This window comes from Falco peregrinus, chromosome 10 (assembly GCF_023634155.1).
Source record: "Falco peregrinus isolate bFalPer1 chromosome 10, bFalPer1.pri, whole genome shotgun sequence".
In the NCBI taxonomy this organism is placed as follows: Eukaryota; Metazoa; Chordata; class Aves; order Falconiformes; family Falconidae; genus Falco; species Falco peregrinus.
This window is the reverse complement of record NC_073730.1, coordinates 10,389,183-10,403,687: the sequence shown is the minus strand read 5'-3', so window position 1 is coordinate 10,403,687 and position 14,505 is coordinate 10,389,183. Positions and strand designations below refer to the sequence as shown.

Genomic DNA, 14,505 nt, shown 5'->3' with positions numbered 1-14,505 from the left:
AAAATTTGGATAATATTAGACTTGCTGACAAAAACAGAAAATTAAAGGCTAACAATAAAAAGTTGTCTTTATTTTGTAGCTTGCTTTGAAATATTCATGTATTACTGTTTTCTTAAGTTTGAAACTTATGTGGAGATGTAGGAACTTTCTAATCTTCCTCCTCCTTCATCTGCTGCTTTTAAGGAAGATGTCTATGACTGACTCTCAAGAATTCATTAATTTTAGCATGGAAAGCAATTTCTAGAAGTGTTCGCTATTTTAAAATAGCAGTACTTAGTTATGCCACTTGATGGCATGAAATATACGTTTCAAATATATGTTTGCGATGAGTTTAAAAGTAGAATAACTTTTCCGTGGTTTAGTGTTGTCTGTTAGTCAAGTGAAGTCAGTGGCTTAGCAAAACCAAAATACTTCTTGTAGACATATATATGCTTGTGTTTCATGTCAGTTCAGTTTTGCTTGGACTGAGGTATTGTGACAGAACTAGTGAAAATAGTCACAAAGAAATTAAAATTAAAAATTAACATAAATGAAAGAAACTGGTTTTGATATTTTGGGAGGATTTGTAATACCAGTTTAGCTCTGGTGACTTTCTTACTGGAGGAAGTTAGCCTGAGTTAAGAGATCCAACTTGACTGGCCTTGATTTCAGGACTTACAGTGTTTTCTCAAGCAAATGGCTGATCTGGTCACTTGATGAGAGCAGGATGTCTTGGTCCTCCCAACCTGTCTCCTTTTGACTTCATGGTTCTGTTCCACTTTTGCAATGGCTCAGCTGCTCATTGAATTTCCGTAAGCCAGTGCAGCTCATCAACCAGCAGTTTTCTGTAGATGCTCTGTCTATATTTTCTGGGCTGGTCTCTTGCCATGTTACGACGTGTATTTGTTCAGTTGAGTCTGTACAGGCCAAAACCAGTAAAAGGTAAGTGAGAGAGAAAAGGAATTTCTTTATAGCAATGCTGAGGTTATTGCATTTCTTGAAACCGCAGTCTATGAATCCTTCTGGGTCACTCAGGAGCACAAGGGAAGTCAAGCATTAATGTTAAGTATTTCTGTTGTAAAATAGCAAGTCCTCCCAGTTATCATACAAGTGGTCTTGCGTACCTTTTTTATTTTCTGTATGCATGTTTTAAGTCCAATTTTATGGTGGCTTTGAGGATGGGATTTCGTTATCTTTCAATACTTTTTTTCAGCTGTCAAGACTTTTTTTCTTAATTACAAAAGTAATGAGTAAAATGATCATATGTCGCTTTGTAGGCTGAAACCCCAGAACAAATTATTTGTTTTCTGGGTTAGCAAAATTTTTATGACATTTAAGATAATTGGTGTATTGATCTGTATCTTCAAAACTGACATGACACTGGAGCCCTAAGAACCTCAAGAACTCTGCCTCTTTCCTTTCCCATGCATTTTCTTCTTTTAAATTTTACCACCTAGAGAGGTCTGGTACAATCTGTTTTACTGCAGAGAAGTTTCAAAGTGTCTTTCTGAATCCTGTATGAGGGAGACTAAGTAACTGTTAATATGTAACAATTTAGAACGGGGAATAAATTATGCTATTACAGGATGGCTCTATTTCTGTTTAATTTTAATTAAATATTCCATATTAAACTGTTTCATTTTTGCGGGAGGGAGGGGCACAACTTTAGTTAGATGTAAAAGGCTACAGATCTCAAACTGTCTAGCAAAACACTTAAAGTTGCATTAGGAAACACAGTTTGGGTAAGAAACTTGGGTGTGCTCACATTTTACTGGTACCCACTTTCATAGCGATGTTGTAGTTGAATTCCAAATGGCAAGTAGATCTTAGTCATAGTTAAATCACGAGTATGTTGGGGGGGTTGAATTCTAACGTCCGTCTGATATGCATGCATATTAAAGGATTTTTTTTTTAAATGGTCACTTTTATGTGCACTCATGTTAAATTTGGCCTCCCTGTTATGCCTAGGTATGATTTGGTCCTCTATTTGAGGCCACAGAACTCTGGATGATCTTACATACCCTTTGAGCTAGGATACCTAGGCACAATGAGGTGAGTTAAGGATACAATTTCAGCCTTAACTCTGAATTTCCTGATTTCTGTGTTGCTTAAGTAGGCCCTTACTGTTATTTTTTACACACAGTGGCTACACGACTGTACCACTCAACATATTCAGCTATCTTCAGCACTGTTTTGAATAGCTGTAGCCTGTGCTGATCACTGCAGAAGTGGAAGTGTCTCTTGACAAAAAAGACCAAAAAAAAAATGCCATTGTTGCACACTTAATTAATTTTTTTTTATTTTAATAACCTCTTCAGGTTTTATTACTGAAGTATTGGTATCAGACCTTTGTTTTGTGTCATGTATTTATTTTATGCTGCATTATGATGATAGAACTTTACAGTTGTGATAATAATGTTAACTTTATTAAAACTGGGAATAAAATCTATATACCTTCAGAAGGAGTATCTTTTAAATGATACTGTTAATAACAAAACGTTGGTCTTTAGTTATCTTTGTGCCACAAATAGAAGCATGTTATATGTTTTTGGGGTTTTTTTAACACTTGTAATACTCAGTTGATTTCAAACTCACAATTTTTGCCATTTTCAGGTTCAGTAATATTAAGGTAGTCCAGATATCTGTGTTAAAGCTAAACTTGGGATAACAGATACCTTACAAGAAGATGAACTTGCAACACATCTAATCCAAGTCAGAAAGACATTTTCAGTAATTTAATATAACTGTAGGAAGATTTTTGTCTTTATTCCAAAGGAATAAAACTAAATAACACTAGATAGGGATTTTTAACAGGCATGTTTTGGAACTTTATCCTAATGCTGAATTTTTCACATTGAGTTTTGTAGAGTTTGTTACTATTTTGTAACATTGGGATACTTAGTAAGCGAACCCCAGAGATTTGCTGGTTGTGCTACAATTGCAGCACAGGGTTGTCCACAGCTCTTTGAAAAACAAAATACGTAATCCATCGGCTAGAGGATGTAAGCCAAGAACATAAAGTGCTTCAGCCTGAAGTTGATCCAGAAACTTGAGCTGGGGACATCTTTAGGGAAAGATGCATGTTTAGGAAGTTACACATCTTAATTGAAGAGTGTGCCAGAGTAGCCTATCCAGGTGGTTCCTTAGTTTGTTTTAAGCTAGGCTTTACTTGGTGAGATGGCAATCTCCTCTGATAAATATCTATATATATATTATTATTTTCTTTCAAATATTATGAAATACACCTTGTAGTTTTTCCAGCAAAGTCTTTCAAATATCTGCTTTAAGTTGGAGACCTGAACATTTACCAATCAAGTATCTCACCAGGATTTCCTGGACAGAAGTACACAGGCAAATGTTGGGACTTCTGGCCAAATACAAACAAATCCTCTTAAGTTTCCTCAGGTCAAAACACAAATCTTTCTGAGACAACCTGCATATATTCTCATGCTGTTTAAATGCAGAAAATGTTTTCTGCCAGCGCTGAGACACCTTAAGGGGTACATTGAAAATCAAGGTAGAAGGGTATCTTGACCAATTTCTCTCCCAAGGGACTCACTAGCTTATGTGTATAGCAGTGCTGGACTGGCTGCATGCATTGGTAGGGTGCTGTGCCTGTGTGATAAATAAGCCTTGCACTTGTCTACATGTGGTACTGCCATCACCTCCTCCTCACTCTGTGCTCTTCAGTCTGCCCAGGAACTACCACTGCCTAGGTACCTCCTTCCATCTTCGTAGTTCTCTCATGTCATCTAGATCCAGGAACACACTGTCTTTTTATGCGTATCACCAGCACTTGTTTCTATTCTGCTGCTACAGGACTATTCTTGCTGCATTTTCCTTACCTCCTGCCTCTCGCTTTCTGAAGAGTATTTGTAGTTCTGCAGTGTATTTCCATTTCAACAGCTGGGGGCTGCTGGTCTGAGAGCTGCATTTGTTGCATATTGTTTTCTAGCAGTAAAACAAGAATGTTTAGCTTGGTCCTTACATACTTCTCTCGTACTGTAGTTGGAATACAAAAATATTTTTATGCTGAAAAGCAAGTATTTGACGAGACCATGTTCCCTGCTGAGTTCAATTTTTCCTCTTTCTATTTTTGCTGTTGTTTAAAGCTTCTGTATCCACTTAGTCCAGCACAGTTTCTGTGTTGAGCTTGCCTCTAGACACAAAATATCTCTTTAATTTCCCTACCCTTTTTTGAAGTCATTATTGGATTAGTGGTCTGTCAGAGCAACTGATTGTTCCATCTTGATTTTTCGGTAGAAATAGTTAACCACTTAGTGCTGTCTCTCCCTGTAATGTCCTGTATTAGTTATAATTTAACAAGTGCAGTTTGTTGTAGTGACCCTTCCTTCATCCTAACAGCATTGCTCTAATAGTTCTTTGACACAGGTCTCTCTATGTTCTTTCTCTGTCACCTTAACTGCCATGTTTGTAACCACTGCTTCGGGTTAGCCCACTTTAATCCACTTAGGATCTTCCTGCTTTCATCCTAGTACTACTTTTACAACTGTCTCTAATACCATACTCAAGTCCTTTCTCGGGGAATCTTTACTACTTGGTTCATTTTCCTATGTTACAGTATTAATTTTCTCAAATTATGTCATTCTCGTAGTTTGCAGTTTTTAATTTTTCTGCTGCTGTTCATTATTTCACTGCCCTTTATGGGTTTTCCTTCTATGCCCTTTATTTTCTGTTAGTGTGAACTCTAGCCTTTAGCTTGTATACCTGCAGTTTTAGTTTGTTTCAGTTGCTGTAATCTATTCTACGTCTGTAGCCAACTCCCTCAATTATCATTTAAGTCAACTAGACCGTATTTTTCTTAAATTAAGAAGTGCTTTATTATTTATTTATCATCAGCACTATACAGACATATTCTGAACTGAGAACACTGAAGTATAGAAAATGTGTATATGTATGTGGCATAGTATTAACATAGTATGTTTTTCTTTGTTAGGGGCTAGCTTTGATTGTAAAACAAGTTGGGGTTTTTTTTATTTTCTCTTGTTGGAAGTGGGTTTGCATTCACAGCCCTGAACTAATTTTCATTTTTTTTTTAATACAGAACCAAATCCTCTCTCCCAGTCCTAAGGTTTAAGTAGCATTTTCTGTGCAAAATAGTCTCATAGACTACAGCTAGGTTATTTTTTCTAGCCTATAGCTCACTGAGAAAAAACTGCTAATATTTTCTTGTATTATGGCCTTATACCATTTGATTACTGTGCTTTTAATTAAAGCTCAGACTATATTTAGTAATCGTTGTAGTCTCTCTAAGTACTGTATTTTAGTTTGTGTATTACCAAGCAACATCAAAGGCATGGCTGTAATATGAAGGAGTGAGTTTGTGTTTTCTAAAAATGGAATATTTAATGCTTTAAAAGCCTTAAGGAACAGTGTCACAAAAACTAGTAATTTACATGTTAGTTTGAAAAGGATAGGTATATTGTAAATTAAACGAGTGAAAAATCTAAAATTTCATATGGCTTATTTTTAAGCAAACCAGCTTTTAGAAAATCTTTGCATCTTGGAACACCTTGAAATTTTATTAGTTTATGCCTAGGATATTTAAAATTTTTTGTCCAACAACTTTTTTATTAAAAAATTCTAGTTTCCATATTGTGCTTTATTGCCCCAAATAAATATTTCTTTTTTTACTCATACTCCTGGTAGGAATTCTGAGTATTTGAAGGATATTCTTTTTGGGAGAGTTGGCTGTAAAAATGTAGTTTGGGCAGCTTGATTTGAATAGTACTTTATTTGGTTTTCTACTGAGCTCAGAGGGTTCCTGTATTTCTTCTGTGCCCTTTATTAATCACTTTAGGAAGGTGGTGAGGCAGAATGAGTTTCTAAGTATAGGTGTGAAATACCAGTTTTATCAATGAATTGTAGATAACAGCCATCCAGCATTCATTTTAATACTGTCCTACAGCAAAGGGTTGTCTGTGGCTACTCAGATGAGATTTGCTGTCTAGTTTAGAGTGAGGCTGTAGTGTGAATCAGCATAGAAGTGTGTATTTGTAATGAAAAATGTCCAGCTTAAAGTAATTTTTTTATCACCAGTACTGAACAAAATCTCAACGCTTTTTGATTTTTTTTCTTTTTTCCCCCCTAGGTAATCAATAATGCTTGTGCTACTCAAGCCATAGTAAGTGTGCTATTAAATTGTGCTCATCAAGATATCCATCTAGGAGAGACTTTGTCAGAATTTAAAGAATTTTCACAAAGTTTTGATGCTGCGGTGAGTGCGTACGATTTCCTACACTTAAAGTATTACAGCGTTATATCTACGTTGGCTTACAACTTAATTTTGTAACTTAATTTCAGATGAAAGGTTTGGCACTAAGCAACTCGGAAGTGATTCGGCAAGTTCACAACAGTTTTGCCAGGTAACACATGTTTTAAACCTAGGCAAAATTTGAGTGAATTGGTTTTCATCTCAGATTTTTTAAAATTTTCTTTGCAGACAACAGATGTTTGAATTTGATGCAAAGTCTTCGGCAAAAGAAGAAGATGCATTTCACTTTGTAAGCTATGTTCCTGTTAATGGACGGCTATATGAACTAGATGGCTTAAGGGAAGGACCAATTGACTTGGGTAATATTTGATATTTCTTCTGAACATCCTTCATTTTAACAATAGTGCTAATTGCAACAAATTGGTTGTATGTTATAGGATCAAGCCAAGTTATTTATTGAATTAAAGCATATATTTAAAGTTTTTTTAACGTGCTCTTCAGACTCATACTTCTTTTCAGTCATTTATATTGCTTTATTTTTGTTGGTCTGAAAATGCAGTTTTCTTCCTGCTTCCTCCACTTTTATGATTATCTCTCCTTTCATTCAGTAATCAAATGAACAATCAAATGCAATCCTGTGGGCTTCCAATACCTTGTTAGTTTTGTTGCAAGAGAGAAGTTTATATAACCTGCTTCTTTTGGATGTTTGCTCTCCTTACTTGGGGAAATAAATCGTCATTCTGAGCTGTCTCTAACAAAACCTGGTAAAACTATGTAATCTTTCTGGCTTTCCTTACCAATAGCGTGCAATTACTTTTGCTAATATTTTTCCCCATGTGTTCCTTTGTGTGGTATTGTCACCCAAGGCAATTCCCATGTTGTTTTCAAAGGTTTGGGGTTTTTTTTCCCCAGGTTGAGTATAAATTATCCATTTATTTTATCATTTGTTTCTTCGGTGGAAGCATGTATACAGCTGACTCCATGCATTTTTTTTTTTATACATTATGTGGCCGATGTTTACATGCTGCCCTCTTTCTTCTTAGATACTTTCCCAATGTTTAAAAAAAAAATAACTACTTTTAGCAGTTTTATTCTCCGTAAGACTTGTTCCTGTTTTGTGTCTTGTAATCTTTCTTACCTTGCCGCATGTGTGCCATCTTATATCTTGAAAAGCTCTACAGTGCCTATCATGTGTCTACACTTTCTTTTGAGTCTGACAAAATCTCTGTGTTCCACACTGCATTTCCAGAGGGTTTTTGCAGTTTTCTTGGCAGTTATTTTTAGGCTGAGTAATGGCTTGCTGCTAAATCTGATCTTTAGTCTGGGTAGAAAGACTGTACAGTTTGCAGACCTACTGGTAACATAGCATCTGTGGTCACAAGATCATGAGTTTCTTCTTTTCCTTTGAGGTGTTGAAGTTGTTAAAGGCACTATCAACTAATCACATTTGCTTATTCTCTTACTTGCCTTAAGTCACCTGTCATATATCCTTTTATGGTTTTTTTCTGTCTGACTTTAACATTGTGTTGCACCCACATAGTGTTAACTCTTCTTTTTGTCCAAATGAAACAGCTGTAACTATCCATACTTTTTTCTTTTGCTGTCTACTTTTATGTTTTCATCCCAACTGATTTTTTGTTTCATAAAAATCTTGTATAACCTACTTTCCCCCTGTTCCCATTGTCTCTTAACAACAAAATAAATATTAGATACTTACCCCCCTGAAATTTAGGTTTGCTCCATTGCTTCAGCCGGTACATTATCTAAATATTGATATTAAAAAATGTTTCTTCTTCCTTCTAAAAAAACCCCACCTAAATAATTTGAGACTGCATTTGCCAAGGAAAACCTTGTTACATACTCGGAACTATCTGCACAAACCTGAATTACATAAGTCTTGAATTTGCAATTAATTTTTTCAAAGAAGATTAATCTTTTTTTTCTTTGTATTTTTTCTAGGTGCATGCAATCAAGATGACTGGATAAGTGCTGTACGGCCTGTCATAGAGAAACGTATACAAAAGTAAATGGTCATGATGCTTTTAAAATATAACAGCTTATATATGTTTAAAAATTCCTTATTGTTAATTTCCTTCAATTAAAGGCTTTCAACTGAATTTCTAAGGAATGACGCATATGCATCATTTTATGTGCATATCGCTGTGTGACTTCAGAACCTATTGCCCAGCGTGAGCCAAATGTGATGATAGATAAGTCTCAAATACGCTGTGTTCCTGTATGATTAATCAAAGTAGGTATCTGTGTAGTGAAGAGAGATCCTACTAGTACTCTGAAAAAGGAAGAGCAAGATTATTAACTCTGTTAGACAGCTCTGGGTCTTTGCAAGTGAAAACTGAGTGCCAGTGCCATGGAAAAAGTTTGTGTGTGAGCTTATAATTAAAAATACTAGGTAATAAATACATTCATACAGCTGGTATTTACAGAGGTTTTTCTTAGGTATGTGATTTGCTTTAGAAATCTAAGCTTGAAAAATGTACTGTGGAAATTTTCCTACTTAGCTCTGACCCCAGACTGCAGCCCCAAGTATGTTAGAAATAAAGTTGATTTCATGCCATTTTAAGAAAATAACTTTCAAAGTATTTTATGTGAAGACTCTTTTGATAAGTAAAACATTGCTACCAAATCGCATTTGAAGGATTTAAACTCAAAGGCCTGCTAGTCTAATTGTTGAATGTACTTTTCACTGTGTGAAGTAGTCTCCCAACATTTTCTAACAAGTAACAGTAATTAGAAAGTAAAAAACATTGTGTGCAGCAGTCTTGTGCAAGTTTTGTTGTCAGCTATATCATGTTTTGTTTTCTTTTTTTTGGCAGTTCTAGTATTTACTTTTTGTGGCCACAGACAGGAATAGTAGTATCTTGGGAGAGGAAGTTATTAGGAGTTACATACTGGATAGTGTTCGTCTGAGATCTCATTTTATTTCCTAACAAGATTGGATCTGTAGCACAACTTAATTTAATAAATTGATTTAGATTTTCTTTTTTCCCCACAAAATACATTCCCTTATAATGAAATAGTGAAGGGGGGTTTTGAGTTGTCATGTTAATGATGAATTTTGAAAAATTTTTTTGTTTGTTGTTCCTCATTTAGGTACAGCGAAGGTGAGATAAGGTTTAACTTGATGGCTATTGTATCTGACAGAAAGATGATATATGAGCAGAGGATTGCAGAATTACAGCAGCAGCTTGCAGAGGTAGGCCTTGGTATTTAAGTTACTGGAGTAGTTCTCTGATAATGGTTTTGTGTCATCATTATTGACCTTCTCCTTTCCATGCTCCAAATGGAGTATCACTTAAAGCAGAGAGGGATTACTACATACTTGTCTAGTGCTGTGTGGGTACACTGATGCAGCTCTGGTTAGTTCCAAGTAAGCTAACTGTGGCTTTCTGTCTTGACTAATTTGCTGTGGTAGTGGAACTATGCTTTTGCTAGTACCTGAGCTAATTTTCTTATATCTAACTGTGGAAATTCCTTGAATGTTCCTATAACTGTAGGCAAAACTGAATCTTTCTGTGACAGAAATACTCTTTAAGACAAGACTTATTTTAATTAAAAAAATAATAAATTTAAAAATACAGGAATGCGTTACATTTCACTTTTTGTTTTGTGGAAGGAGGAGCCTATGGATACAGATCAAAGTAGTAATATGTTAAGTTCTATACAATCAGAAGTTGCAAAATACCAGATGTTAATTGAAGAAGAGAACCAAAAATTAAAAAGATATAAGGTACGTAGCCTTTGCTTTTCTGATTAAACTATTGGAAAAGTTGTAAGAAAAAGGCAGCTTCTGTGTATGTGGGAGACTGTTACAATTACTCTGGAGGAATTGGATGGGTACTAGAAAGGCAATGTTACGTAGATTCATGTTGCATTCCTGAATTTACAAGTTATTACCAGTTGCTTCCTTTTAGCATAAGGCTTACCAAGTGGGTTGGTAATGGTCTTGGTAGCTCCCTTTGTTTTGCCACTTCTTTGTCTTTTTCGCTTTAAAATAATTTTTTTTAAGCACAGTGGATTCTAGAACTCTTACAAAGAAACTGCTTTGTGTGTCTGAGATCGCTGATTAGCCTTTTCTTGTAGAGTTGCTAATTACAACCACTATATGTAACAGTGGCCTCTTATTAAGTAGGATATTTTTTTTGCTTTTACTAGAAGGGAAGGACTTTGACATGTTAGTTTTAACTTTTTTTTTCTTTTACCTACACAGCGTTCATATAAGCTCTTCCAGCTCTTACTGTCAGTAATGAAGAATGTTAATGCATCCGTTGATAATGAAGACTAATCAGGAGATTCTGTGAACTTCCTTATCAACTGATGCATTAACGTTCCTTGTGCTGTCTTTACACATACATCTCTGAATCTGACATAGAGGTGCTTGCATAGCTTTTAGTGAAGAAGCTTTCCTAGGGTAATTGAGTTCTTTTGTTACAGTTTACCTGCTGTTTTTTCCTCTATGGGAAGCAGTGAAGATACAGTTGATATGATCTGCTTTTTCCTGAAGTACTTTGTGTGCATTGAAAGCATGTCATTCTTTGAAATGACATGTTGTGTTAATGAAAATGCGATGTGGGAAAGTTCCTCTGAGATCATCACTTGCAACTTTTTTGATAATTCCCTAATACTTTTAAAGGAATGTTTTGAGGGGGAAGAAAGCTGGGTAGTGATTTTTTTATTATTTTTTTTAATCCCTTAACCTATTGGGGGTGGGGGTGGAAAGTGTCTACATTTTAAAAAAAAGTTTTAAAATAAGTTGTATATATCAAAGGATATAGAAAAGAAAGAAATGTTTTCACTAGATTTTTTTTCTGTTTTCACTAAATACGCAATAAATGTTTTCATGAGTTTCTACAAGGTACAGACTATGACTTCAGTAATCTGATGATAATTTCAAATATATTTCTACAGTATATGTGTTAGGTTGTAAAGTGTTGTTATCTGTCCCTAAACCAGTGTTAGTATGTTCTTTTCCACAGCATCAGGATGCAATTCAAGAAACTATAAAAAACCCCAAACATTAAGTACCAAACTCAAAAAAACCCAAAGTGTGTGCTTTATTGAGCATGAGAGTAAGCAAACAAATGAAACTGAGGGGCAAAAAACCTTAAAGTTCCTAATTGTATGTGGAAATATTTTGGAAACTACATAAAGTCCACCTTTTTATGTTAAGGTAACTACTTGGACGTCACTCCTCTCAGTTGAAAAAACAAACAATCTTCTCCTTTTCTGAAAGATTGAACTGCTGTAGGAGCTGCAAAGCGTTTAGTATAACAAAAATAATTATGCTTTTGCATTGCAGAAATGTTTAAGTTTTCAGCCTAGGCTGAGGCCACAACTGCACAAGGGACTGTACAAATACATAGTTTGAACTGCAATATAAATTGAGAGGGTAACAAAGGGAATAATTTGGATAACAGTACTTGTCAGTGTTATGGCGGTAGCTAAACCATATAACCTACTTAATCATTGAGGGTTTTTTGGCCAGTATGACAAAAGACTGTACGGAGAATTTTAAGCAGTAAATTCATCTGGCATATACTTTTGCACTGTGTGCTTAGGATTTTATTGCTTTGACTTTATTTTTAGCTGGCTGAAACCGAAAAAAGAATTCCTGCTCTTGGGAAGGGGAGGTGGGGGGGTGGGGGGAGGCAGGCCAAATGACAATAATGGGGATGGGGAAAATCCCTGTTTAGGCATGTAATAATTCTGTTGATGCTTTTAATTAATTTTAGATCGAAAATATTAGAAGAAAACATAACTACCTGCCTTTCATCATGGAATTATTAAAGACTTTAGCAGAGCACCAACAGTTAATACCATTAGTAGAAAAAGTGAGTATTTCCCAGCTAACTTTTAAGAAGCAGCATATTACTATAATTCTACATAGAAAAAATGCGGACAAATATATTGGAAACATATATGGCATAGGTTTGTTTATATGAACCACCATGTTCAGGGATATTGCTAGTTTACCTGATAGTCCCTTGCAGTTCTCAAGAGACATAACTCAAATGGAGACGGGACGTTGGGGGACCAACCAACTTTGCACTATTATGCAAAAGCAAATGGTAGCTCCCCTTTGATAACCTAAACAAATTTTTCTAACGGTGATATAGGAGGATGCAATTCATTATCAGCTAAACTATCACATTACAGGGTGTAAGATGCTACGAGACACACATGAGTTGGGCTTTTCTGCAGAGGAAATTAAAAGTCCTAGTAAAATAGTGATGTGTAGCTCCAGTTAGTATGTAGTAGAGTTCCCCATACTATCTAGATATCCCTTTTTGAACTGAAGATTATTTAATTGTATACATACACAGACATGTATGTACAAGATCAATCTCTTTTGCCAACATGGACTTCAGTGCTGAGGTTTGTTGATCTACCCAGCTGTCAGCACTAGATGGCAACCTTTGCACAGAGGTGCTGGTCATTTAGACAGCTTGGAATGTGTTCTCTTTGTTTTCTCTGTTCTTACACTGATTTACTGGCTCATTGTTTTCCCCTTTCTGAGGGGTCTAGCTACTAATATTGATTTACTATTAGGGTTTGTATTAAGGCTTTTTTATTAAAGCAAGGCTATTAAATTGTATGGTTAGTCAGGTACTTCAACTGTAATAAGATCAGCGCTGGCTTGCATATCTATTCATGTGCCATAGACAGTATCCCCGATTTTGACCTCACACTGAAAAAGGCTCTCTCTTATTGTGATGAAAAAGGAGCTAAATGTTATTTAATGAGTAATGAATTTACTTAGAGTATGCTTGTGGGCCAGTAGTTTGAAAGACAGTAACTTTTGAATTCAGTTTTAATATTTTCCTTCTTTGGGTAACTTGTGGAGTTTTAATCCAGTTTCACATTAATAGGTGTTATTTATAACACCACCAAGCTTCTCATACGAGTAAATTTCCAGTAGACCTGAGTAGCTGGTGATAAAAGATCTTAATTCTAAATCACAGCATTAGATCCAGTTCTGTTCAATGGCAAGGGGTAACAAGCAACAGTCTTGTTCAGAATGAACAAAAGTTTTGACAGAAAGATGGTGAGTATTGCATCTGAATTGTCCCCTCTTCTTGCCTAATATTTTTTCACTAAATTCATGAGGAAGAAAATGCTAGTTCCCTGTCAATTTGAACGTCCAATCAATTGGTACAAGTTATATGAGAATCTGTTCGCAAATGTCGTGGTAGGAACTCTTGTGGGTTTTTTCGTCACTGTTCTTTTGAAAGATCTAAAAACCTAAGATGTTGATTGCTTCAGAGTTTAAGTTGTGATAATCAATATGTCTGAATGCAGTGTTTTCTTGTGACATAAATTTTTTTTATTAGGAAGAGTTATTTCTGTTAAATGAAATTAATAAGGAGGTATGAAAACTGAAGGTTAAATTATGTTTCAAAAATAGTGCTGCTTTTTCACCTCTCCTTTCCCTGTATGGTAGTTACCTAATCTTAGAGTTTCTTTCATATTATGTATTTAAACCTATCTGTATTCTTAAAAGGCTTTGTAAATGAACCTAGTAAAATAGTAGTAGGATACTTCTAAAGGGTCTAAATTTACATTTAAAATGTCTCTTTCTACAGCATGTTCTGTTGAATGTTCAAAAATTTAATGAGTAGTAATTCAAAGCTCCAAAAGGAAGGTCTTTGTCTTAACATCATCTCCCTTTATTTTCTAGGCGAAAGAAAAACAGAATGCCAAGAAAGTTCAGGAGGCCAAGTGAAGATGACTTTGCAAAATACATACAGTTGTGCTTCTGAAACTATTTACATGACAACAAATAAAACTTTTCATAAACTTTAAATTTTGTCCAACGCACGTTTGACAATTGTAACAGTTTGTCTTGTACTGTATGCACAGTCTGATTTTCTTCCTTCCCCTGCATCTTGTGCATGTAGTACTGCTAAGTAATGTTTGGGTTCTCTTGGTCAAATTCAGTATTTAACAGTATATCTGGTTTCTGAAACCTTGAGAAGTGGACCTGAAAATGTACCTGGTTTGTCCCACTTGAATATATGATGATACAAATACCAGTTTCAAGTATAAGCATGAGCCTTCTTTGCTCATCCCTACTAACAATTATAATACTCTCCAATTGTTCAGTGACATACCCTGTGTCTTTGCTTTTATGAAGCATGTGTCTAATTTTTTTACAAAATTGAAAAGTATGGATTTAGCTGTAGAAACATTTGCAAAGACCAATGTATAATCTCAAGAGATCTGCATTGCTTTAGTAGAAAAAGATAATAAATATTCCCATTTTTATTTTGGCA

The 14,505-nt window shown here is 35.2% G+C and overlaps 1 protein-coding gene across 4 annotated transcripts in view; it reads left to right on the top strand.

The window, feature by feature from the left end:
- The window catches only part of UCHL5 (ubiquitin C-terminal hydrolase L5), a 19,500-nt gene extending 4,995 nt beyond the window's left edge, over nt 1-14,505 (top strand). Inside the window, exons 2-10 of one of the 4 annotated variants that reach the window (XM_027781896.2) lie at nt 1,948-2,031; nt 6,092-6,217; nt 6,304-6,365; nt 6,443-6,573; nt 8,174-8,237; nt 9,326-9,428; nt 9,849-9,962; nt 11,965-12,063; nt 13,911-14,505. In XM_027781896.2, coding sequence (XP_027637697.1) covers nt 6,304-6,365; nt 6,443-6,573; nt 8,174-8,237; nt 9,326-9,428; nt 9,849-9,962; nt 11,965-12,063; nt 13,911-13,955 — 618 coding nt within the window. In that variant the 5' untranslated portion in view covers nt 1,948-2,031; nt 6,092-6,217 and the 3' untranslated portion in view covers nt 13,956-14,505. The remainder of the gene's footprint in view (nt 1-1,947; nt 2,032-6,091; nt 6,218-6,303; nt 6,366-6,442; nt 6,574-8,173; nt 8,238-9,325; nt 9,429-9,848; nt 9,963-11,964; nt 12,064-13,910) is intronic. The other 3 variants (XM_055814806.1, XM_055814805.1, XM_055814807.1) reach the window with 3 other exon arrangements.